Source organism: Polypterus senegalus, chromosome 1, assembly GCF_016835505.1.
Source record: "Polypterus senegalus isolate Bchr_013 chromosome 1, ASM1683550v1, whole genome shotgun sequence".
Classification (NCBI taxonomy): domain Eukaryota; kingdom Metazoa; phylum Chordata; class Cladistia; order Polypteriformes; family Polypteridae; genus Polypterus; species Polypterus senegalus.
In genome coordinates this window covers 2,131,814-2,159,698 of record NC_053154.1, presented here as the reverse complement: position 1 = coordinate 2,159,698, position 27,885 = coordinate 2,131,814, and the positions used below count along the sequence as shown (strand labels likewise).

The following is a 27,885-nucleotide window of genomic DNA, read 5'->3' as shown; positions in this document are numbered from 1 at the left end:
CAGAGAGGTGGATTGTTTTTCTCACCCGTAAATCTAGCGTTTAAGAAGTGCCCACAAGTTCTCGATAGGGTTTAGGTCAGAAGAGGAAGGGGGGCCATGTCATTATTCCTTCATCTTTAAGGCCTTTACTGGCTGGCCACGCAGTGGAGAACTTCGATGCAAGTGATGGAGCATTGGCCTGCATAAAAATCATGGGTCTTTTTCCAGTATCACTGTTTGAAGAAAGTGTCTTCGAAAAACTGGCAGTAGGTTTGGGAGTTGATTTTGAGTTCATCTTCAATGCAAAAGGTCCAACTAGCTCATCTTTAAAAATACCAGCTCATACCAGTACCCCACCTCCACGTTGGAGTGGAGCTCTGTGCCATTACTGATCCACAGGTCCATCCATCTGGTCCATCAAGAGTCACTCTCATCTCATCTGTCCATAAAACCTTTGAAAAAATCTGTCTTCAGATATTTCTTGGCCCAGTTTTGACGTTTCAACTTATGTTTCTTGTTCAGTGGTGGTTGGGTTTCAGCCCTCCTTACCTTGGCCATGTCTTTGAGCACTGAACACCTTGTACTTCTGGGCACTCCAGGTAGGTTGCAGCTCTGGAATATGAAAGTACTGGAGGATAATGGGTTCCTGGTAGCTTCACGTTTGATTCTTCTCAAATCTTTGGCAGCTAATTTGCGTCTTTTGTTCTCAACACGTTTCTTGCGACCCTGTTGACTATTTGCAACAAAATGTTTGATGGTTCTGTGATCACACACCAATATCTTAGCAATTCCAAAAGTGCTGCATCCCTCTGAAAGACTTTTTACAATTTTTGACTTTTCAGAGTCAGTTAAATCTCTTTTTTGGCCCATTTTGCCCGAGGAAAACTAGCTGCCTAATAATTCTGCACACCTTGATATAGGGTGTTGATCTCCTTAGGCCACACCCTCCCTCATTACACAAATACACATCACCTGACGTGCTTAAATCCAATAAGCATTCAAGTTAATACAGCTTGGAGTTGGAATATACGCATAAAAATGATGATATGGTCAAAATACTCACTTGCCTAATAATTGTGCACACAGTGTATTATCTGGTCCTGGTGACTTGTTTGATTTCAGCCTTTTTAATCTGAGCAGCACGTCCCCCTTCTACTATTTCCAGATCCCTCAGTACCTCCTGTCACAGGTGGCTGGGGCGGGTGACTCAGGCAGGACACCCCGGAGGACCGGAGGAGGGTTCACGCCCCCTCCAGACCACCTGGGGGCAACTGCCCTGGTGGCTATGGGGACCACAGGTACAGAGCTTTGAAGCTCAACCCTGTAGGGGCTCGTGGTCACCGCCAGGGGGTGCCCCAATGCCTTGGGAGCCCTGGACCTCAGCACTTCCGCCACACCCGGAAGTGCTGGGGGGAAGAGGATTGGGGACACCTGGAGTGCTTCCGGGTGCGCAGCCGGCACTTCCGCCACACTGTGGAGTGCTGGCGGAAGATTGTCGGGAGACACCTGGAGCACATCTAGGTGATAATTAAAGGGGTCGCATCCCTCCATTCAGGGGCTGGAGTCGGGTGAGGAGAAAGACAAGGTCTTGGAGAGGCAAGGAAGGAAGAGGAGGCATTGTTGATGGGCCTGGACTTTTGGGGACTTGAGGGGTTTGTGTTGCACTTGTAAATATTGAGTACTGGAATAAACGTATGTTGGGTGAGTTGAACGTGTCCGTCTGCCTGTGTCCGGGTCATCTTCCACACTCCTTAGTAGTCCCTGTTACTGCTGGGAGGTTATCCACTTGTTCACATGTGAAGACCATATAAAAATGTAAGTTTAGAGCATCTGCTACTTCACTTTCTGTATCTTTTAATTCCCCTTTACTATTCCTGATGAACTTCACCTCCTCCTTGACTGTACTACTAAAATACTGAATGAATCTCTTTAGGTTGTCTTTCGCATTATCTGCTATATTCCTCTGTAATTGTTATTTAAGCTTCCTAAAATCCTGCTTAATGTTTGCTTTCATGTTCTCAGACACCCTACAATTCACTTTAAGTTATTAGTTTTATATAGGTACGTCTCATTCGTCTCTTTTTTCCTTTGCAGCTTCTTTTCCAACTCTTCATTAACCCACTACAGTGTCTTTTAAAAGTTCCTACTAATTGCAGTTTTTACGATGCGCCTATCATACATTATCTGTAAAATGTTTTTAAATCTTCTCAACTGTCTTGTACTTAAAAGCTTATCTCAGTTTATCTCTTTGAGAATTTTTACACTCTGCTCTGATGTTCTCGTATGCTCTATGACTCACGTTGGAGTTATCAGTCTTATACGCCTCATTCATTTGTGCTTTTTTGTCTTACAGGTTCATTTTCATCTTCTTAGTTATCCACTGTGGAATTGTTTTAATTTCACGCTACTCTCATATTTAGGTATCTGCCTGTCCTGCATTATATGTAAACTGTTTTAAAATTTGTTCCATTGCTCCTCAATTGTCTCTACACCTAAAACTTTATCACTGTTTAGCCCTGCATGCTGCATGATGGAGCCATCACTCCCATCTAAAGCTACACATGTCCATAATTTTGGAGTCCATTATTGATATAATTGACAAAGATAAACAGAGTAAACAGGATCTTCAGTGTTAAATATGGCAGATAGGTAGGCAGATAAGCATGTAAGTAGTTCAGTGTTTTGCTAAAGATATTTGCTTATATTATTTTATTTTTTACTATTTCTGGTATCGTAGTGGCAAATGTTCACCCGGGGGCTCAGGGTTGGGGAATGAAAAAGGGTTGGGGGATGTTATTTACTTTGTAAAGGACAAAATGTATTTTATTAATTGAAAATAATTACTGATAAATGTCCATTATTCAGTGTTAAAAAACATGATAATAATCACTTAAACACACTCACTAATACTGATCAATCCAAAAATGCGGAGTGTGAATAATTTGTCAGATACGGATGCAAATGGCTGGGTTAGCAATACAACAAAACTCCGTTTAATAAAACTGGAAAGAGAAATAAGTAACCATACACTGTACGAGAGAGGATGCACATGGTTTGTTTTGTCTGAGAGCCCAGTGTTCTTTAATCAATCAGAGGTTCAGATCTGATGACCTCCATTGGGTGTAACGTCAGTATTAAAAGGCCCAGGCCAGGATACGGGTAGGACTTAGAGCTTAATCGGCAGTGGGCCTAGGGATTGTCTCTCGGTGAATGCCTGGAGTAGAAGGGGAAACAGAAGATATCATCAGCAACAGACCACCCTCATACCACAGATGAAGCTGTCAGGCTTACCTGTGCCTTCCAGGTGGTCTCTAAGTGCACATATGAGAGAATGGGTAGAACATCATCATCCTCATCTAGTTGGCGCTGTAAGGAAGGAACGACTGCACTCCCACTCCGCCTATGTATTTAAACATCTGTGCTAAACTTTAACTTGATTAAAACTAAATGTATACCTATAAGTACAGTTAAATTCGCATCACTTGATTGTAAGGTATGCGCTCACTTCACCTCTTCCTCAATATTTGTCACCAGATGACTGAAGCACGTGGAGCTGCTTCACTTACAGCTCAACCAAGAAGAGGCAGTGACATCCTGGAAAAATGCTTCATAAATGCCCTTAGTTTTCCTTTGCCAGCGTATTATGAGTGTCATCATCTATTTCAAAGAAACAAACATTTAGCTGAAAGTGCTCAAAAACAGCAGCATGCAGGAGTTTTTTAAACTGTTCAATGCTAAACTGGGAATAGTGTCATTGAAAATAATGTTCTAGTCTAGTGCTAAAATGCTAGAAAACACTAAGGTGTAAATGGGCCTGCTAGGGTTTGTTGATTACTTGACTGATCTGTGTACGTAGTTTAAACTGGCGGGCTGTGGAAATCAAGACTTTTCAAATAACAATTGGAAGGACAGCCTGAAATAAATGGAGAAGCAAGAGCTCCATGGACAACAGGAGTACATCAGAAAACCCCTGGTGAGTGATGGAGGGAGCACATGACATGTTACAAGTCACATGACTAGCAAGTCCCATAGCATAGAAACCTAATGAGTCTAACAAAACAGAACAGAGAAAAACACTAAATCTAAAATAAACAAGAGAGGGCACTCACCTTATAGAAGATATCTTATCCTGACATTCTGACAAGAAGTCAAAAAAGCTTTGAGTTATTTCATTGTGTTCCAACATTATGTTAACCTTCACTGATGATCTTTTTATAAAGCTGCTCACTCTGTTCAGTGTCTCCTCACACCATTCTGTGCTCACGTAGATTTTGTTGTCTGTTTGACTGAACAGTTCATTGAGGTTCTCCTGGCTTCCACAGTCCAGCCTGTACTTCCAAACATACCTGTTGTTACTCTTGTCCTTCCTGTAAAGAAAATAAAGACATTGAGTATGTGACACCATTTTCAATTGTCTCTGTAAAACATAAGAATGTGTCACATTGGGTATTATAATTTTATTGGACAAAAGCACAAAACCAGTGCCATACAGTCTAGTCACGAAAGTGTTCTTGTTGGTGGCGTCTTTTTCTTAGATGCTGCCCAAAATTTGATAATACAGGGAGTATTAGCTAATTGTAGAATATGTCTTTGAAGTTTTCCTTGATGTGTTCTAGCATTGGCACTGGTTTTGTATTCAAGTGACATCTTTTCCCAAAAAAGGGGCCAAGAGAAAGGAGATTTAGAATTAAGAGAAAAAAAAAATGAGAATAAAAAAGAAGGAAAGGAGATAAAAGAAAGTAAGGAAGAATATGTGACTTCAAAGCCATGGCAAAAAGAAATAGTTGAGCTTTTATCATATTATTCAAATGACTTGTTGATATGAAGGTCTGTGTGTGAGGAAAAGTAACATCCTTTAGAAGTACCACAAATTTACACGGGATGTTACAAACTCAGATCAAACATACACGTTTGTTATATGACAATAATAATAAGCAGCTCACTACTCAAAGTGCTAAATGCAGAACTGAGGTGGGATTCAAAACTGTTACCTCACCATTGCTAAGTGGCAGCTTGTCTGCTATGCCATCTGCATAGACCTGTGCCAGAGTAACATTACCACTCTGATAACTGGTTGAAAATGAAACACGCAAACACATACATGAATGTGAACGTCTTTTACTATGGCCAACTGATAGTCAATTGGGCAAATTGGTTTTCTTTTATTCTTCAGTAAAACCACGTTTCTTGGATATTTGGGGTTCGCACATCTTGCACTTCACATCAACATTTGTCGTTATTACGATCACATATTAAAACATTTTCTGTGTGTTTAGTATTTCTTGCCTCACATTTGCTCTGTCATTCTATATTTACACAGATCGTTGTAGGACACAGAATACGCATGAAATGAATGTATTTCAAATCACTGCATCTCATTACCTTTATAATTCCTTACTTCCTTACTTGCCAGATAAGCACTTCAACACTGACTTCACCTGTGAGGATTGCAGCAGGGTGATGCCTTCATCTGACTGAATGGGGGTGATGGGGGGTGTAGAAGGCTGCGTTCTGCTAATCCACACATTTGCAAAATAAAAGTGGACTGTTAGTGAAACGGAGCTACGAGCCTCTTGGCGTATGTCAGGAAAATTTAAGAAGGTCAGGGACAACAAAAAAAAAACGTAAACTTTAGGAATTCTAATGTTAAGAGCCTGGGAACTCTTCAGATTTACAGATAATAGCACACAGGTGTCTTTAAACTGGGCGGTGAGTAAACACACAGCAACAATTTCAGGAAAAGCAATAGTAACCTGTATTACACAAGACAATGTAAAGCACACCAAGAACATAAGAATCTAAAAATATTAGGAATGAATGTTTTTAGAAAAGAAAAGCACAGAGTCCACACTCTAAAAGTCTGTTAAAAACATAATGTGGACCAAGTCCATAATCTTTAGTGGTGCAGAGTCCAGTTTGAACGCTGTGTTACCACAACAATTAATCATCCAACTCTCCACAGAAACACTCTGTTTGCTGGACACTCGTTTCCCAACACAAGTTTTGGCAAATTGTTGCATCCCTGTCAGCGTCTCTTTTTCATTCCTTTTTTTTTTTTTTACTTCTCTTCTGGACTCCTTCGATTGCTGCGATAACCTAGGCATGCCTCGCTTCTTGTCCACCAGCTTCGCTCGGTCCTTTTGTGAGTCTTCTCTCTTTCGCTGGATCCTTAATCAATGTCTCTCTGGTGAAGCTGTCTATTCCTCCCTGGAAGTAGGTGTCACCGTCTGTGTGCCTCGTGTCGTACCAGCCACGTACCCTCATATGCCTGTGAGCCCCTGTGCGAGTGGTCTTGACAGTGTTTTCAGTGGACTGTCCCTCAACCATCTGACATCTACTACCAAAATCTCCTTCAGTCCCTGCCTAGATTAACAAGACAATGGATTAAACAATGGCATATACCAATTCCTTGTGCTGTAATGTAAACAAACAGCATTGCTGCCAACTATCAAGGAGCACACGTATGCTGATTAGAACCCAATGTCCCAGACATGTTAAGTTTCAAGACAGGTAGATACTAACATTTTCCAAGGAAGGAAGAGAAGAGCCAAGCAAAATGACACCTTTTATTGGCTAACTAAAAAGATTACAATATGCAAGCTTTCGAGGCAACTCAGGCCCCTTCTTCAGGCAAGATGTAATCTATGAATGTTTACATCTTGCCTGAAGAAGGGGCCTGAGTTGCCTCGAAAGCTTGCATATTGTAATCTTTTTAGTTAGCCAATAAAAGGTGTCATTTTGCTTGGCTCTTCTCTACATTCATAATGGCTAACACGGTACAACACCCTAGTACCAAGGAAGTAATCAATTCTGTTATCACAAGATTGTATTGTTTCTATGTTTAAACAGTTCACTTCAAAGCAGGTGACTCTTTTGCAAGAGCAAATATCTGTGTCCTGTAGACAGCCATCACAACAATCAGTAACAGGATTAACTTATCACTCGAGTCCTAACAGTGGGTGCCTATTTCCTCTTCATCTACTGACTTTTAAATTTAATGTTTACAGGTTTCTTTACCGAAAAGACAAAAAATCACCCATTGTACAAAGAATGTTCCCCTCTGACAACCTCAGTTGATGAACTTGTAGTCACAAAAGACTCTGAGGTTCCTTATTTTGTGTTTGCTTGGGCAGATGGACATCCATGAGTGAAAGTTTGATATTAGCAGCTTTTGATTTATTATTGCCAGTTTATGACATGCGATGTCCTTCAGTTTGTCTCTTCTTTTAATTACTGGAGGGATGTGAGGAATTGCGTTTAAACACTCCTTAAAACAGGAGCGACTAAAGCAGACAGGAACTCAGCCTGGTTTAATGAGAGCGCTTGGACTCCTAAATGAGAATCCTGAAACTGAGAGCAGAGACGGAGAGCCACAACACTACACAACACTATGGACAGACAGTCTTAAAACATATAAAAATGCTCACATTATGATTGCTCAGACTGTCATCCCAGATGAACAGGTGACAACAGAAGTCGTCTTCATGAAATGTTTAGAATAGCTGATGATCTGACAAATGACAATTATGAACTGCCATGCAAACATTACAAGTACAGATTTAATCTGCAATGTCAAATCCATCCATCCATCCATTATCCAACCCGCTATATCCTAACTACAGGGTCACGGGGTCTGCTGGAGCCAATCCCAACCAAAACAGGGTGCAAAACAGGAAACAAACCCCGGGCAGGGCGCCAGGCCACCACAGGGCGTGCACACACACACATACACCAAGCACACACACACGCACACCAAGCACACACTAGGGACAATTTAGAATCGCCAATGCACCTAACCTGCATGTCTTTGGACTGTGGGAGGAAACCCACGCAGACACAACAACATTTATTTATATAACACATTTTCATACAAAAAAATGTAGCTCAAAGTGCTTTACATAATGAAGAATAAAAAAATAAAGGACACAGTTATAAAATAAAATAAGTCAACATTAATTAACATAGAATAAGTAAGGTCCGATGGCCAGGGTGGACAGAAAAAACAAAAAAAAACTCCAGACGGCCGGAGAAAAAAAATAAAATCTGCAGGGATTCCTGCACAGGGAAGAACATGCAAACTCCATGCAGGGAGGACCCGGGAAGCAAACCCACACGGGTCTCCTAACTGCAAGGCAGCAGCGCTACCCACTGCCTAAAAAACCCTGATAATATAATATTTCACATTTCAGTGTCACCTTGTAGATCACCACTTTAATAATTTGAATTTGGCAACAGAACAGCAAGTCATAACTTCAGCTTCTAAAACTAAGCCTCCTCCCAGTCCCTCAGACCAGTGTCAGCTAAACCAGTGAAAAGCTCAATGGCTGTTCTGTCGTCAGCCATTCTTAGCCTCACTGCCAACAGTTCATTACTCCATGGAGCAGTTCTGACGCACTAAAGGTGCCCGTTTTCAGGTCGCCACTTGAAAAGTCAAAGCTAGACCCCCACACGCCTAAAGGATAAGTTCAGTCAAAGTTATTTCTCTACAATCATGGCATGCATTCATTTGCTACATGGAATTCAAAATGATTTTTTAAATTTATAAAATTCATGTGCCTCTTCTTGTTGTTTAGAATTAAGTTTTAATGTATTCAGATGAGCCTAGGGCCGCCAAACAGACTGCATCAGATTGTGTGAGTTTTGGCAGATCAATAGATCTGAAAAAAAAATCCACAGCATTTGATGATGGAGGTGCACCGGAAGTGAAAAGTTCAGAATAAATGTCATGAAAAGTCTAATTAATTTCCGAGGGATGTTAAGTGATATTACCAGATTTCGACTTAACTTGGGAAATAGAAGCTAATGAGTCACATCTGCATAATCTACAGTAAGTGCTAACAACTTGCTTGCTTTAGCACCAGAGAGATAGTAGTGGCTGCGTGTGCGATGAACTTTAAACTCCACACACCTCATAAGGAGGTCATTTAACTCTGCTCTGGTTTGTGTAATTCTGAGCTTGTGGGGATTTTCCAATTCTTCAGATGTTTCTCAAGATCATCAAAGCTCCAGTGTGCTGTGTGAGATAAATTGGATGTAAAAGCAATAGTCAGGTCTCAAATATGTACCTTAATGACCAGCCAAACATATGCTGGATTCTGAACAGAGTCTTTGTTTAGTGCTACACACTCCTCAAGCTTAATACGGGTTTGTTTAATAAAGTCTGCCACTTTCCAGTAGAGAAGTGTTAAAATCCCAGTGAAAGGATTTGGAGGACAGAAGTTAAAGAAAAACTTGAAGATTAACGTGCTGATGGTGAGATAGAGAAGTCCAAGATAAAAATACATTCTTCATGCTGGGGGCAAGAGATTTTGAAAATAAGATATAGTCTATTCTGGCAAAAGATCTGTAACAGGGAGAGAAGAATTAAAGTTCTTTCATGGAGGGATTTATTAACTTAAAAGAATCAACAAGGTTTAGTCCCATAACAAATTTGGCAAACATACATGAAGAGGTGGAGAATGCAATGTTTTATCAGTGAGGGAGATACATCAAGCAGTGGGGTCAATAAATGCATCCATACCAGTGATTAGTTAGAATTCAGTAACAGGAAGGATGCATTTCGTTATATCAGCAAAGAAAGTATTATTATATGAAATTAGACCAAAAACTAAAATGCAGGCACATTTTCTTTCACCAATCTCCATTAAAGGATAGCAAAACCAGCCCTGCAGATCACCTCCAGAATCAAAAAACTTCAGATGCAAAGTACAGTGAACTAATACTAAAACTCCATGTTTCTTACTCGTGGCAGAGGAGGACGTCACACGTAATAATGCTTAGAGGCCACCCTGTGAATGTCTTTGGTGAAGAGATGGGATTCTTGCAAATAGGCCATATCGACCTCATTCCAAGGTAATAAATCAGCAACACTCAAGTGACCTTACATTGCAGGAAAATACCATTAGATTATCCATCATGGAGGAGAAAAAAATGATAGGAGCAAAGGAGAGTTGTTAAGAAACAGGGTGTTTGTCCCGTGACCCTGCCTGTGACCTCGTATAATGTATACAATAGCTCCAGAATCCCACCCCCAAACCCCCTAGTATGAATTTAACAAAAATAAGACAAAAAAACTGAACCGAGGTCTCTTTAACAAAAAAATGAAAGGTCACCAACAAGTTACACCCATAAGTGGGCATGCATGGGGAAACCTTAGCGAACAATCCTGCTCCAAACCCCAAATCCACATCACAAAGGATAATGTAAGAAAATTTTGAGTAAATACATCTGAGGCAAAAATTAACAGACAGATGGATATTGTGAAACTGTGGAGTGAATGAAAATCCAAACATGTGGTGTGCTGTTGCCAAAGCATATTAGGCCCGTGTCGTGAACCCAACCCTGTCAACTCTCTAACCATGACAAATGAGTTTTAAAACTCTCAATGAAACCACTTAGTTACTCGTTAATATATATACATACATACAGCAGTCAACGCAGCCAGGTATCACGGAAAGAAAAATATGTCCAGAGCATTAAGCACTTGTTGAGGGTCATTGTACATCTGGTTCCCTCCTGGATAGGAGATCTGAAGCTTCGCTGGATAAATTAGGAAAATGAACAGTTGTTGAGCCTTCTTGATCCCTGGAGACATGACCTTGCATTTATGTGTGGTGTGGATCAAATAATCAGCATAGAGTATATCTTTCGATCTTCATAGGGTACATTTTGAAGTTTATGCGCCTCTTTCACGATGATAATTCTGTAAGAATAACAGAGTGGATGTGGATGCACAGTGTCGCTGTCCCTTGAATATATCCTATGCACCTGCAACACTTCTAAAATTTAGGATAGACAAGAATCATATTAGCCACTGCTTTTCCAGGAAATCAAACATATACCCCTTCTCTGCATTTTCCAGAAGTCCAATAATTCTAATGTTGTCTCTCTTAGCTCTGTCTTCTTGTTCAGAAAGTTTCTCCCAGAGTGCTTAAGCAAGTCTGAGCTGCATGCAGCTCGACTTGAGCATGAACCTGAATAAAGACGGACGATAATTTCTGTTTCTGAGTTTAACAAGGTCTACATGAAGGTCCAATAAACTTCTTTTTTGGGTCATGTTCAAATCCTCTGGGCTTTCTTCACTAGACTTTAGTGTGGAGAATCAGGGTGTTTCTTCCATCCTGAGAGATCCATATCGACGAACATCAAGTAAGAAAGATATGTAGCAACTTAGATAGAAAGTTTGTTGAGGTTAATTCATAGAAAAGAACGTAATTGTGGGGTTGGGACATGGAGCTCATCTAAAACATGGCCATACTGCAACAAGATCTCCCTCATTTTACTATATTTTTGTTATCAGGGCCTGAGAACTGCAATATCAGTCAAGGGTAAGGGAGACACAGAGAGAACATGCCTAAGAAATTAGCTACAGTGACAGTCATACCTGAGTGAAGTCTGAGAGAACTACTGACAGAACCTAGTGGATCATAGTCATGGGGGCACCGGTGAACTTGGCTGAGAGAAACAAACTGCATCCAGGACTTAAGGGCATGTCATGCTCTGACAGACTGAGATTTTAACTTGTTTAGTCTGAGCAGAGGAGACTACATGGGGACCTAATCCAAACCTTCAAAATTCTTGATAAAGTCGATCCAGCTATATTTTCAATGGTGAATCACATACTTGAGGACACCATAGGGAATTAAGGATAAGTGCATTTAGGACTGAAGTCAGAAATCAATTATCCACGCAAAAAGTTGTGGGAGTCTGAAAGAAACTACCGAGTCATGGAATTGAAGTAGAAACCTTAACAACCTCTAAGAAGGATCTGGATGAGGTGTTGGGACAGATTAGCAGTTAGCTAAACACACAAGCTTGATGGACTGAGTGCCCTCTTCTCATTTGTCAAATTTCTTTGGTTCTTATGTTTCCTAAAGATTAGTAAGCATAAGAATAAACAAATGGGAGACATGATGGAGGTGTAAAATATAAGTGTGGGTCTAGAGGAAGGGAATTTGAGCATCTCATAATATTATGAATGGAAATCTTTAACACCAGAATCCCTGAAGCCTACGAAAAACGTTGTTCATGCCGGGCCACGTTAAATACCTTAGCACCTCTTCATCAGCGTCTTTGTTTTGTAAATCTGTTAATCTGCACTGGCAGCTGGCAGCCTGCTCACTAATCCCCCACTGAGGAGGCTGAAGTCAAGTCAGACATTGAAGCTTCTTTATCTGGGAGTCAGGTGTCTGAAATTGTATGGGTTAAATAATATATCGTTATTTGGGATACATACATTTCATTTGTGTTCCGTGTCTACAATGATCTGTGTAAATGTAAGATGACTGGAAATGTGTAACAAGAAATATTGAACACATAACTAAAACAGAACATTTTTTCATGATTTAGTAATAATGACAAAATGCTGACATAAAGTGAATAATGTGTGAAGCTGTAAGTCCAAATACCAAATAAACACAATAAAGGTATAACAAAACAAGTGCACTTTTATTCAAGAATATAACTGAAGAAAAAGATCATTCAATTTACATGTTGCTGTCAATGAGGTAAAAACCAAAGCCCCAAAATTAGTCGACACAAACTAAACATGTCTGCCTGGCTGGTGTAGAGGTAAGAACTGCTGCCTCATAATTAAGAGGTTGTGGGTTCAATCCTGGTCCTCCTTTCATTTACCATTTGGAGTAGTTATTACTATTACATAATAAAAACATTCATTGATTTGAGTCTGTCATGGGGTCAGGTGACCATAATATAATACAATTCACTGTGTTTTGGGAGAGCATGGATGCAAAGACTAAAACTGTTAAGTTTAACTTTATGGCAGCGGAATTTGAATAAATGTGACAAAGGGATAAACTGGGGTTTAAAATTTACAGACAGTGAAACAGTGAATGCTCAAAATTCACATTTCTCTAACATCTTCAGTTGTAAGGAAGTGGATAAACTCCCAGAAGTAAAAGGGACTACTAAGGAGGTACTGAGGGATTTGGAAATTGTAGAGAGAAGTGCAGTTGAGATGAAATAGGCTGAAATCAAACAAATCACCATAATCAGAGAACATTTATCATGGAGTAATTAAGGAGCTTAATGAGTACGGATATAACCCTTGGCACACATTTTAGATATTTACTGTACACTAGAGAACTTGCTAAGGACTGGGATATAGCAAATATTATCCTGTTATATAAAACATGTGATTGGGCAGATTCAGAAAACTACAGGCCAGTTAGCTTAAAATGGACAGAAATATTAAGAGAGAGTGAGCTTTATTGTCATTAGACTTCCATACAATGAAATTCAGTTGACATCTCTGGCTGTAAGTAGACAAGAAAAATAAATGTTTAACTAGACATAAACATCATAACTACACAGAGATTACAATTAGATGGTTATTGAAGTGAACAGCATATACTATTTTTATATATAATACGCTACCGTGGCTGTCCGTTTGTCTGTCCAGGATTTAAATCATCTGTCGCTCTCAAACCGCTTGGCCTATTGACCTGAAATTTGGTACACAAATACTACATGGCATCTATTATCTGCTTACAGGGTGATGTTTGACCTCCAAGGTTATTCCTCTTTTTATTTTATTGTAGAATCAAGTCTCGGCAGTGGCCAGCAGGGCTGTTCTCACCCCTAACACCTTTGCCGTCACTTCCCCTACCTCTTCATATCTTAAATCGTTCCTGAGGCAGATTGAAGACTTAAGTGCCAGCTTAAGTGAAAAATTAAAGAAACCGTACTAAGTAATTGCAATACAAACACTGACTTAATCAGTTTTAACACGAAAAAATGCTGACAAAAAAAGAGAAGAAGCGGGCCACTAGGGTGGAGAAAAGAAGAGCAGTTCAGAAAGCAACAAGTGCATCAACCTCTGAGCAGATGAATGATAAACGTACAAAGAAAGAAAGAGCATGAAAACTAGGAATGCTCAAGTGTATTCATTGCACGTTATCGTTATAGCAGTGCACCTTTAGTGGTGTATATAATATTTAAGTAACATTATGTATAATAAAGGTACTTATTAAATACAGTATAAAGGGGCTTACTAAAATACAGCATGTTTCACCATTTGCAATTATAAAGATGCCAGAATGCCCAGCAGTAATATAATAAATAACTAGCAGCAGCATCTTTATCAATAACAATGTTTCAGTCCTCTGATGTTCCATTGTGTGAACACTTATCTGTATTGTGTGTATGTTTGTGTGTTAGTCTGGCAGTCCTTTAAGGAGTGAAGCGGAGATCTGTCGGAGAGTCTGTCAGTGTGTTATCTGATTGCTTTCCTGATAGTAACAGGTGAAATTGTTGATGGCCTGGATGTGTTGTGTCCCTAGTGATGGCTCTCACCTTCTTCCTCAGTCAGCTAGTATAGACATTATTCAGGTTTAGGAGGCTAAAGAATACTTTTAACAGTGCTGTGGTAAAAGCTCTGTTGTGGTAAACAGGACTGTCTCAACTTCCCAAGAAAATGTAGACATTGTTGGGGTGTCACAGTTACGCAAGTATTAAATGTATTAAGACATTAATGCCTTTACATGCACTTCAATAACTCGATTTTTCACAAAAATCTGATTTTTAAAATGCCATGGAAACCCTTATTAAGGTTAGAGAAATTGTGTTGTTGGCCTCTGACAAAACTTCTTCATCAGAGGTAGGTTTCTCTGTGAATGACCCAATTATCTGGCCACGTAACCGGGTTACTGTTAAGGATTTTGTACTCTGCACATGTCCGTTGAACTTTGTCAGCCAGTGCGTGTATTTGCTTCACACACACACTTTCAGCAGCTACGGGTAGAAGTGTCAACAAAATACTTTTCCACAGGCAAATGTTAAGGTGATCACATTATTCCTTCTCATGCCTGAAATAACCTGTCTTAGTATTGTAGAAATCGCTAAATTTGTGTTGATGAGCTGAACGTACATACTCAGTAACACAATCTTTACAGCAGTGTTCGAAGTAATGTGCATTACGTAGTCTGATTACTTTTTAAAGTAAAGAGTAACATGACACAATACTTATCTTATTAAAATAAAAATACTTGCATTACTACTATTCTAGCAGCACTGGGTGTAAGGCCAGAAGCGCACATACCTGTATGAAGGTCCTTTACAGGGTTCAATCGCATAGCCAAAAAGAAAAGAGTGAGCTGTGTGCATTACAATAACAGAAAAGAATAAATAAAGTGTCAATTTGACTAAACATACTTGTAAAACACAAGTATCACAGGCGTCATGCTGATTTTTGGATTAATGGTGGCTGATGATGAACGTTTAATTCTTTTGCACAGATAAATGATGTCAAAGTGTTTTGCCAAAGGATACCTCCAGAAGATTACTTGCACATGTAAATGCAGATTATTGGGATTTCTGCCTTAATCTGGTTATTCATTTTAACCCATTTATGTGTGTGAATGTGATAATAATAATTGTAACAATAATAATGCATTTCATGTACATAGAGTCTTTCCCATGCTCAAGGCACTTTAGAGTCTCAGAACGAACAGCAGAGTTTATGTAACATTGGATACAAATATTTTCAGTAGAGAACACAGATAAATACAGGACATACAAAGCGTTAAGCAGAATAAAGAAAATAAAGTAGAGTAAAATACTAAAATCAATACTAAAAGGAAAGCCTGAACAAACTGCATCATTTTTGATATAACACACACACACAAATTATCCTGAGCATTTGGACTGAGAGGAAAACTGAAAGAAGCATCAGAATGTTAGGTCAAGTTAAACGCCTTCCTCAGCAGACGAGTTTCAAGTTGTTTTTAAAAGAATGAAGTGAGTCAGCTGATCTCATGAATTTCAGGAGGTCACTCCAAAGTCCTGGTGCTCTATGGCTGAAGGCCCTGCTGTCACCCACAGAGTGCAGGTTAGCGTTGGGCACAACAAGATGGCCAGAATCAGAGGACCTTAGTGGGTGAACAGGAGCAGAGTGATGGAGAAGGTCACTGATGTGGCCCATTTAAAGCTTTGTATGTCATAAATAGAGTTTTAAATTCAGTCCTGTAAGACACAGGGAGCCAGTGAAGGTGAAGCAGGATGAGTGTGATGTTGCTGGTTCATGTAAGGACTTTTGCAACATGTGGCATACAGTAAGATCTGAATCAGAACCTGCCAGTAGGGAGTTACAGTAAATGATGCGGGATGTGATAAAAGTAGGGACAAGTTTTTCAGCATTAGAAAAGTAGAGGAATTAGTCAACACAGGAAATGAGACAAAGATGGAAGTAAGAAAATTTCTTCATTTGGTTTCTGTGGGTGGAATAAGAAAGGGAGGAATCAAGAATGACACCAAGATTCCTTTCATTAGAAAAAGGTCCAATGAGATCACCGTCAAGTGACACAGAAGGAGCTCATTCTCTTAAGTTGCGCTTTAGTGGCACTTTGCAGGATTTCAGTTTTATTGCAGTTTCACTTTAAAGAGTTCTGCTACATCCTGATTTTAATTTCACAGAGGCAAGTTGTTAGCTGAGAAAGTCCTGATGAAGTTTCACTTTTAACAATGAAACAGAGTTCATCTGCTTAAAAATGATAACCCAGTCCTTAGCTACAAATGATATGGCCAAGGGGAAGCACAGAGATAGAGAAGAGCAGAGGGCCGAGGACAGAGCCCTGAGGAGCTCCTTGTGTGACTGGCACTGAGCTGGACCTGCTGTTGCCAAGACTAACAAACTCTTGCCTATCAGTCACATAGGACTTGAACCACTGGAGGAGGGCAGTGCCAGAGATACCCAGCATGTTCTCCATTCTGGACAGTAGAATGTTAAGTTTGACATGAGGTCTAACAGAATTAATATGCTGGCTTGTTCAGTCTCTGTTGCCATAAACAAATAACTGTTTAGACAAAGCAGAGCAGTTTCACAGCTGAAAAATTGAAAGGGTTCCATCAAATTATCAAGTGTTAAGTAATTGGAGAGTTGGGAGGCTACAACACACGCAAGAACTTTTGACAGAAAAGTAAGTCAGAAACAGGCTGAAAATTGATAAGATTGTCAGCATTTTCAACACTGGCGTTACAGAAACGATTTTAAAAGTGGCTGGCCCAAAGCCAGTGTGAGATCCCTTCATATGTAGTCTCCCTTGAACTTCACACTCTGCACCCTTTCTACTTCTCCACCCTGCATTTAAAGGGAGATGTTATCTTTCTCTTGTGTTATCTTATGGTCTACAATGATTTCAATCCACCATTCTGCAAAGTGTTCAACCTCTGGCCTGTAGGCTTTCTCATGATTATTTGCAATCAGGCCCACTATTGTAGTGTTATAAGCAAATTTCGATCATATATGAGGGGTACGTGGGAGTACAATTGTGCAAGAGGAGAATGAAATGCATTAGGCTCAGCACACAACCCTGTGGTGAACCTGTGTTCAGGATAAGAGTGGAGGAAGAACGCTTTCCAAACATGACAATAATTTAGAAGACTGAACAACACATGGGAAGAACAGACATTTTAGTGAGCAGTCAGCATGGGTTCAAAAGAGGAGGTCGTGTTTTACTAATATGCTGACATTCTATAAAGAAACAACAAAAGGTTACAATCAAAGTGGAGCGATATTATTTATCTGGCCTTTCAAAAGTTATTGAACATCAGACTAAAAGAAGTGGGAGTTCAGGGTGTGGGGTGTAGATGGGCGCAGAATTGGCTCAGACACAGGAAGCAGAGGGTGTGGGGAACCTTATCGGAATTGGCTGATGCTAAGAGTGGTTTCCAGTAAGAGGCAGTGCTGGGGCCACTACTTTTTTAATAAATATAAATGATATGGATATGAATATAAATAACAAGCAGATGATACCAAGATAGGTAGATCGGCAGATATTGAGACTCCATTGAATCATTACAGAGGAACTACAACAACATATACGCCTGGGCAGATTTGTAGCAGATGAAATGTAATGTCAGTAAATACACAATGAAAATCAAACTCAATTTTTGAAAATCAATTTAGGAGTCGTAGTGAACTCGATACTACCAAGTGCCAGACAGTGTTCAGAAGCCATTAACAAGGCGAACACAATGTCAGGTTTTACAGCGCCCTGATGTGTGGAGTACAAGTCTAAGGACTTCATGCTCCAGCTTTAAAATACTCTAGTGAGGCCTTATCTGGAGTACTGTGTGGAGTTTTGGACTCTGTTTTACAAAAAAAGACAAAGTAGTATGGAATGACTGGACTGATTCCAGGGATGAGACGTCTGAGCAGAGATTGGCAGAGTTGAACCTCTTCATTTTAAGCAAACAGAGATTAAAGTGTTTAAAATGATGAAGGGAATTAGTCCAGTGGGTTGAGACTGTGACTTTAAAATTCATCAAGAACACGGGGACAAAGCTGGAAATTTGTGAAGGGGAAATTCACACAAACATAAAGAGGTTTTTCTTCACACAGAGAACCACAAAAAAGTGAAATAAGTGACCAATTAATGTGGTAGACAGGAGGACTTTAGATAGACAGACAGACAGACAGACAGACAGACTTTATTTGTCCACAGGGGGAAACTTTGACCTTCAAAACCTGATGAGATTATTTCAGAAGAAGTAGGTGGATAGGACTGGTGCACTTTGTTGGGGCATATGGCCTGTTTGCATTTTCTAGTGTTTCTAGTGTCACAGGTTATCTTATTAAATGATAAAACAACGTGGTTAGGATGATAAACTCATACCTGTGAAGTTATTGCACAGCTCCTCACCGGCACTCATTGAATGGCGCTATATAAAACTGAACTGAATTGAATAAACTGCCTAAGCCTTAAAAGTTCCAACTAAGACCGCTATTAAACATATAAACCTGTGTCATGTATGCAGAGAACACATTATATATGCTAGCAATAAACATATCTCATTGCAAGTGAAGAATCATTTTGTTAGATCAAGTTATACTTTGGCATTAGAAGCCATCACTGGGCCAGTGGTAAATGGTAACGATGTATTGCCACTGAATACTTGTGGTCTGTCATTCACACTTACAATGATATCAGCAGAATCGATGTGAGCTTAAAGTAACTGGCAGGTACATTTACAAACATGTCGACTCAAAAAGGTGCATTGAAGCTCACCCACAAAAATGAGTTGAAAAGAACTTCCATTACGTGAGGTCCTTTAGCTGTTGATAACAAACTACAGGAGACGCAGACTTCTATAGTCAGCACACACAAAACAGTAGATGTGTCTAACAACACAGACATGACTCTAGCAGATCACCGGATGAGACTGCTTGTCTAAACAAATAATAAAGTTAATATACAGTAACTATCCAATTGTAAATGCTAAATGTACCACACCAGAATGAAGTCTCAGCATTTTAACATGACACATACAGACCACAAAGCACCTCTAGAGACACTGCAACAACAACTGTTTAAAAAGCACAGCCTGGAGGTTTTAAAAGGGAAACTCTGTGGGCACAGCCTTGTCAGTGGCAGATTTTTACAATATCCACTAATGAAATTCTCTCCAGATATGTACACTCATCTCTAGAACCGTATCTGACTGTGTGAGACAATATGGCCACAGTACTGAGCAGTCTTCTTGACAAGTAGCTTCTTTCCCATATAAAGTGGTGTAAAAATATTGTTCATGGTGACATTTCTTTCTTTGCCCTTGAGTGACGCATTTCTCCAATAACAGAACAGACCTGAACATATATTTGATATTTATATCTGTGGCTATCCAAAAGTTGTTGCCAGGCTTGCTTGACATGTACTGAGTAAAAATGCATTGACATTCCACTGGGTAACAACTGTTCATTAATGGTTATGTTCTGCAGTGGCTTATGGTAAATGATGCTCTGCACATCAGCGTGCCAGTGTCTGATAAAGTGGAAAACCTGTTCACATGTTCTGAAATTATATGCATTTACCGTTAAACCATTGTGACTGTATGACATTTAAAATATTTACCAACACTGGTGGCAGATGTGTCCTCAAATCAGTTTTTCTTATGTAATGTGTTTGTAAATCATGTTTTTTATATGCAGTGTTTGCATATGGACTGCATTACATACAGACACAGTGTTTTGGTGGTGGATGCATACTCAAATCATGTGATTTTTCTTCTAACACTACATCCACCATTTATCTTTTCAGACCTGTAACATCCAAGGCTACACCAAGTGACATCTCAATCCTTTTATTCTCACTACTGGCCCATCAGCACTGCATGCTGATAAACGCATCTCTACTGCCCATCTCACAAAGGCTACAGATTTCTAATAGAGCTTCACTAAATGTGAAAATAATTTCTTGGCATGCCGCATAAATGTTTGCATGCATAGTCTTTTGGTATAGCGGGTCCACAGCTCGCAGAGCTCGTTTAGCAAAGGCCATTTTAAATAAATAATCACCGCTCTCGCGGCGGCTTAGTGAGGGGGCGTTGGGCCATGGCAAGCCACGGGATGATCAGCGGTGTGAGCGTTTCTCACCGAGTGCACAGGTGAGGGACTGCCCACATCCGTGATTGTTCCATGGCTAATTTGCTGCAGTTGCTATGGTCCTTCGTTGCTTAAATAGACGTGCGAGTCGGTTGGAAGAGGGACAGAAAACGAACAGGAAAGGGAATAGAGAATGGAGGTTACAGGGAGAGAGGAAGCAGGGTGGTGCAAGAGAGAGAGACACACGGTGCGTGCGTGTGAAGAGCAAGCGAACGAGCGCTCGTGGGCGGCTGCGAGGGTCTGGGTGTTAGGCCTACACCCAGGGGTTGGAGTTGTTGTTGCTCCCGCTGAGCGACCAGGTAGCGGGAGTAACCAGAGAAAGATGGCTGGCCGCGTAAGGTCGAGAAGGCTGCAGGAGTCGGGAGGCTTGGTCGGTAAACTCTCTGTCATGAGCGTCCTGGTTGTCAGGGAACCCAAGTCTCCGAGGCTGGGATGAGTGCCAGACCGAAGCCAGGGATCGGGAGGTCTCCAGTCTCGTGCATGTGTTGAAGAGGGCGGCTGCAGAGAGCGTCTCGCCTGCTGCAAAGCCTAACTGGGAGAAGCAGGTGAGGCGCTAACAGAAAAGATGCACCAGGCTTGTCATTGTTGTGTTTTTAAAGACTGCTTCCTGATCGTTTTAACCTCGTTGTTTTAAGAAGATTTTTCTATTTATTGTTTTTACCTCCACGTTCTTTTTATGGGATTATTTATTTATGGAATTATGAAAGTGCTGCACTTTATATGAACACTTTGTTTTTCTTTGACTATTTTAATAAAAGCACTTTTGCACTTTTTGTACCATCCCCTTGCTCGATTGTTATTGCCTTCACTGACTAGCTCATCGGTAACATTACTGACGGTGTTGGGTTGAAGGGCTCCCGAATAGCAATGGGAGTGTGGAGCCAGAACCTGCATCGTCACAAGTCTCTGCTGCAGTTCTATCAGTTAACTAAAAACACACATATACAGTAAACTCGATTGATATTGCATTTCAATGTGTTTGCTCAAATAGAATACAAAGTACCCCACCAGCACCAATCTGACAAGTGTAAAGGAGAATATGTGACATGGCACATTGTGGATGGAACAAGCTGCACGTGAATCAGCTACCTTTCAGAGTTTTCACAGACATGGCAGACTTTGCATGAGGTATGCAAATGCAAGAATAAACAGTGGAAGAATCAATATAACACGGTACTTGGCAATGAATAAGGTGCCTTTTAGAAAAAAGAAATATGTTTTGAGTACAACTGAACTAAAATGTGGGTGCATGGACTGAATCACATACAGACAGATACATATTCAAGCAAAGAAAGCCAATTGTTCACTCTTGCTTTTTTATTGTCATTGTTCTGTATTTTGTTCAATGTTTCGTTTTATTCTGTGTTTTATTGTTAAGCTCTTTGTGACAGGCACTTTAAAAATAAATTTTAATTTACTTACTTACATTGTCGGTTATCCTGTGTCTGTGCATTGTAATGTTTTCGTACAACATGGAATAGACAGTATACTGCCAGCGTCATTTTGATGTGTTCTGTACATGAAATGTGCTCTGTCCACAATATGCCATCTTGTGTGTTCTCCTTTTCTCATGTCAAACTGTTGCTGGTTTATATACTGACAACTTTGCTGCTCTCAGACACTTGGCAGCTTTGATGGTGGCTGCAGCCTTTTCTATTTCAAGTGGTATGAAAACATTACACACAAGATGGCACATTGTGGACAGATCAACCTGTGTATGAAGAGTACAAAAACAGAAGATGGCTTTTCACATATCCACATACACTACATACCCAATAATATATGCCAATGCAAGAATACACAGTTGGCTTTGTTTGCCTGTCTATATATCTTCCGTAAAACCATGTGTGTATATATGATTCAGTACTTGCACTCTCCTTTCAATGTAGCTGTACCCAAACTACTTTATTTTCTGAAAGATACTTCATTTATAGCCAAGTACCACGTTTCCATTAGTCCTTCCATTTTCACCAAGAAAGCCCACTGTTCATCTTCATATTTGCAAACATTGTCATGTCTGCCTAAAGGAAGTGGCTTGACTCACAGCTTTCTCTACTCACAATGTGCCATCTTGCATGTTCTGCTTTCCCTTCATCAAAATAATTCTGCTGGTGTACTTTCTATTCCAAGGGTGCAAAAACATTGTAATGTAATTTCAGGTTAGCTATTGTACTTTTATAGATAACTGAAATCACTGGAGCACTACTAGTGTTCAGATTTGCCTAGTATCTTGTTATGATATGTAGTGAAAAATATGGTTGATTATGACTAACATTTGCTGTGTGATTACTGTATGGTCATATGGAGGAGACAGAGACAGTAGTTCACATTCTGGTAGCAACATATAATATCCTTGATAATGGAAACTAGATTAGATTTGTCAAGGAAAAAAGAATATGCAAGTGTGGTCAAATGCAACCCGAAGGAGTGAGACAGTGATTCACACCTGGATGTATTCAACGGTGAAGCTTGTGGTGGTAATAGGTGGCCTTTGGTGTTGAAAAAAAAACAAAAAAACAAAGAATAATACAATCGATCAAGTTCACTGAATAAAATTTCAAAGTTACGAAAACATGGACTCTCCACGCTAGTGTTTAGATCTGAATGGTGCATGTGCCCAAAAAAAAGGTCTAACTGCATTCTCGTACCATTGCTCGCGTACTAAAGTGTCAGCAGGCACTTTTCGTGGCATTACACATGTAGTTTTTGAGCATGCCCGTGTCAATCAAACAGAGGAAGCTCTGCAGTCTACTTGTGACTTTACGCTGTAAGAAGTAAGTAAAATTTATGGTAAATAACATTCGATCTGACTTTTATGTAAGTAACATATAAATGTTAATGTTTTGGGCACATACACGGTCTAGATCTAAACACTAGCGTGGAGAGTCGCTCGCCTACTGAAGAGGCTATCGCTGCAGGTGGAAGCTGCTGCCGCTGTACTTTGTATATAAGAGCCAGATTGAATGTTATTTACTTATTTACCTTTATTTATTTACTTACTTCCTACAGCATAAAGTCACAAGTAAGACTGCAGAGCTTCCCGTGGACATATTGTCACAGGTGTTTGGCGGGGTGATCTGGCCGGGATGCCCTGGAGGACCGGAAGAGGGCTTATGCCTTTCCCAGACCACGTGGGGGTGACCACCCTGCTGGCTATGGGGATCACGGGTACAGAGCTTTGAAGCTCAACCCTGTGGGGGCCCGTGGTCACCGCCAGGGGGCGCCCCAATGCCTTGGGAGCCCTGGACCTCAGCACTTCCGCCACACCTGGAAGCACTTCCACCACACTGGGGTGTGCCAGCAGAAGATTGCCAGGAGGCACCTGGAGCACTGGTGGCCTGAAGAAGTGAGGCATTTGTGTTGTTGGCCAGGACTTTGGGGACTTTAGGGGTTTGGTGTGCACTTTTGTAAATAGAAGGATGTACAATAAATGTGTGTTGAGTGACTTTAACATGTCCGCCTGTCTGTGTCTGGGTCATCTTCCACAATATACAAAGTACAGTGACAGTGTCGGGGGCAGAGAATAAAACCGAATAAAAAAAAACCAAAGCAAACCTTTCCAAGTATCATAAATTTACAGTGGCTGTTACAGACTGAAATGAAATGTATGTTTTTATTCGAAAATAGTAAGAATAAGAGTAGCTCAAAACAGACTCGTCCGGGATCAAACCCATGAAGTTTAGATTACCAGTCAACAGCTGATACTGTTGCACCACAGAAGCAGTTGTAGCAAATGCGTGTCAATGTTGCACCCTAACGCGGGTTCTTTTCTGCAGTTATATTCTTGAATAAAAGCGCACTGGTTTTGTTATATTTGTACCTTTTGTGAAAGTGTTTATTTGATATTTGGACTTCTGGCTTCACATATTATACACTTCATGTCTACATTTTGTCAGTTATTACTAAAACATGAAAAATGTTTCTGTTTTAACAATGTGTTTACTGTACATAGATTGTTGTAGACACAGAACACACATGAAATGCAAGTGTTCCAAATAGCGATATAGTATTTATAAAAGGTGTCATTTTGCTTGACTTCTCACTCTATACAACTGCAAGCAACTGACACACAGGTAAGCAGACTTGAGCTGAGAAAACTGTGTGGTGATGGGGGATGTGATATCAGGCTCCTTGCTGCTTATCCTACTGTTAGTCATGGTATTGTCTTGGAATCTTTTGATCTTGTCTCACTTTCAAAGTTAAAAAGTACTATTGACACCCTTAAAGCTACTCTTAGTCCTCTTGATGTTGTACCACCACGCTTCTTTACTAGCCATTATCAATGGTTCTATTAGTGAGGGGCTTGTGCCCTCATTTGTTAAACATGCTGCGGTGCATCCCTGTCTAAAAAAGGCAGAATTAGATCCTGGAGTTTTAGCCAATTTTCACTCGATTTCCCAATTGCCATTTCTAGCTAAAATATTAGAAAGAATTATTTATAATCAATTGGTTGATCACCTTAACTCCAATAATTTATTTTTTTATTAGGTGTTATCATGGTGTTGAGAAGGCCCTCCTGAAAGTATTCAATGACATCCCTCTTATTATTGACTCAGGTGACGCTGCAGTCCTTCTCCTCCTTGACGCTGCCTTTGACACTATTGACCATGAGATATTGCTGTTGCGGCGTGAACATCTTGTTGGGCTTAAAGAGGCTGCTCTTAACTGGTTCAGGTCATATCTAACTGGTAGACACTTTCAGTGACTTTAAATTCCTCTTTTTTTATCTACTGCTCCTCTTAAATATGGTGTTCCTCAGGGATCCATTTGGGCTCATATTTTATTCTCTATATACCTTCACCCCATTGGAGCTATTTTTAGGAAAAATTAGCATTTCTTTTCACTGCTATGCTGATGATACTCAGGTTTATATTCCCGTCTGCAACTCTGCAACAAATCAACTCCACAACTGTCTGTCTGAACTAAGATCCTGGATGGCCAATAATTTTCTTGATCTGAATCAAAATAAAATGGAGATGCTTACAGTGAGTCCATCAGCTGAAGCCCAAATTGGTCTTGGACCTCTCGGCTCTCTCTCTGTCTTTTGCAGACCTCAAGTCCGCAATCTTGGTGTTATCTTTGACAGTAACCTCTCTTTTGAGAAACAACTTAATTCTGTACTCAAGAGTTGCTTTTTCCAGCTTCGTCTATTAGGTAAGATCAAGCCTTTTTTATCTTCTAGGGATCTTGAGAAAGCTACTCGTGTGTTTATCTTTTCTCGCCTTGATTACTGCCACTCGCTGTATTCTAGGATTAACAAATCTCTGATATGCAGGTTACAGTTAGTCTAGAATGCTGCCGCTCGCTTTCTGGTTGGGGCAAGAAAGTCTGATTCTGTTACTACAATATTAGCTTCTTAACACTGGCTGATGCCTGTCAGTTTTCAAATTGATTTTAAAATCTTGTTGCTAGTTTTTAAATCTTTACATGGGCTGACTCCTGCCTATTTATCTGAATTGAGTGTTTTGCACCAGCCATCGAGAGTGGACAGGCAGGGCTTTTACAGCTGCTGCTCCTCGCCTGTGGAGCTCTTTACCTCATCACATAAAGGAGTCGTCGACAATTCAAAACGAGATTAAAGACTCATTTCTATTCACTTGCATTACATGACCTTCAGTAATACTGATGGTTTCCTCATTGTGATTATGTAACATTACTTCTATTTATTATTTATTTTATTTATGTTCATTTATTTTATTTCTATTTATGTTCTTTATGTTAATTGTATGTTTTAAAGCACTTTGGCCACAGCATTCCTATGTTGTTTTAAATGTACTATACAAATAAATTGACATTGACATTGACTACTTCTATATGGCTCACCTAGTTTTGTGTTATACCTGCCTCTGGTAAAACAACCATAGTGTGGCATGCTGCTATGCAGATAAAAAAACAAGAAAAGTCCTGTCTAAATGAAAACAAATCTGCAAAAAAGTACTGAATGAGTCCTTAGAAGAAATCAAACATATTTAAGAGGAAATGTGGCTTTGTAGTTAAAATTATAGCATAAGTCACACAGACACAACACTCAGCTCAAAACTAAGTACACAGAAGACGACTCCAACAGTCCCATCAGCAGCCATCAATTGGACTGTGTGACGGATTTAATTGCAACAAGACATCCCAAGCAAAACTAAAACGTTTAGAGATTCTATGCATTTGTTCAGCCTTTGGATTTTGCACTCCAGTGCTTTAAAAAATACAGCTGGCTTGAGACTCCAGACACAGAAAATGAAGAGCATATGTGAAGTCTCCCACCGTCACACACCTGTAACATGTGATGTTGTTTATTGCAGTCCCATTTAAACCCATTAACAGGTTTGATTTTTGCCCACTTTGTGACATTTCACTCTTTTGATTACAATGCCAGTGCTTTGTTCAATTTGTATGCTGAATAACACAAACTCTAACTACTCCTCTTGTTTCTCCCATTCAAAAAAGAATTATTGTCCTTGCTGTATAAAAGAAAACACCTGTGAAGATCTGGTACAATTTTTGGATGTCTAAAACAATTCACCAGAGTTACCAAAAAAAAATAAATAAATAACAAACAATGTCCAACCATCCATCTTATGATGCACTTAAAAGGTCAACCCTAAGATTTATTTCAGAACTGTACAAAAAAAAAATGAGCGGGTAAGGAGTAAAGTTAGTATACTGGGAATTGTATATTAGCTTATTCCATGTGTCTGATTCACTGTGTGAAAAAGTTTAGTGTGACATTTACTGTTTGTCAACTGTCATGTGTGTCCCAGTGTTTTGATTGTAAGATGAGCACTTAAACACTTGTTTTATGTCACCTTATGTCCTCTGATTGATCACAATGAAGTCTCTCTTTGCAGGTCCGACCTCACAGTCCTGGTGTCACTCGACTGCCTCACCTCTTCACTTTCTCTTGTGCTGTCATGACGTGTTAATATTAAGTTAACAACAAAGACAAGACAAAAACAGCACACAGCATTTAAAGTGAGGCCTCAGCTATATGAAGGCGACACTCCCTTGTCTTGTACTTAACACATCATGGCTGCTTTGTTACATCCAAAGATCCTTCTTAATCTCTTTTGTCCCGCATGTCTGCATGTGACCAGTCATGTGCCAGTTACACTGAAATGTTGAGAACCTCAAAGTGGATGATCTTTGTACAAAGACTTTTAAACAGTGATCAACTACAACCCAAATTCTAAAAAAAATTCTAATAAAATCAAAAAGGAGTGACTTGTAACTTTTATTGAAAACACTACAACACATTATTTGAAGTTTTACCTTGTGATTTTTTTTTTTAAATATCTGTTCATGTCAAATCTGATGACTGCCACACACTCTAAAAACAGTTGGGACATCCAAGTGTTTACCACTGTGTCACATCACCATTTCTTTTAATGAAACTTTTTAAGTGTTTGGGCATTGAAAACCCAAACTGGTTGTTTAGAAAGCAGAATTTCCCCCCATTTCTCCCTAATGCAGGTCCTCAACTGTACGAGGCCTTCATTGTCATATTTTGCACTTCA

At 39.9% G+C, this 27,885-nt stretch overlaps 1 protein-coding gene across 1 annotated transcript in view; it reads right to left on the bottom strand.

Annotated features, from left to right (window-relative positions):
- LOC120521162 overlaps window positions 1–27,885 on the bottom strand; it is a 200,575-nt gene that overhangs the window by 11,494 nt on the left and 161,196 nt on the right. The window contains exon 8 of the mRNA XM_039742990.1: window positions 4,089–4,346. Within this exon, the coding sequence (XP_039598924.1) occupies window positions 4,089–4,346 (258 nt within the window). The remainder of the gene's footprint in view (window positions 1–4,088; window positions 4,347–27,885) is intronic.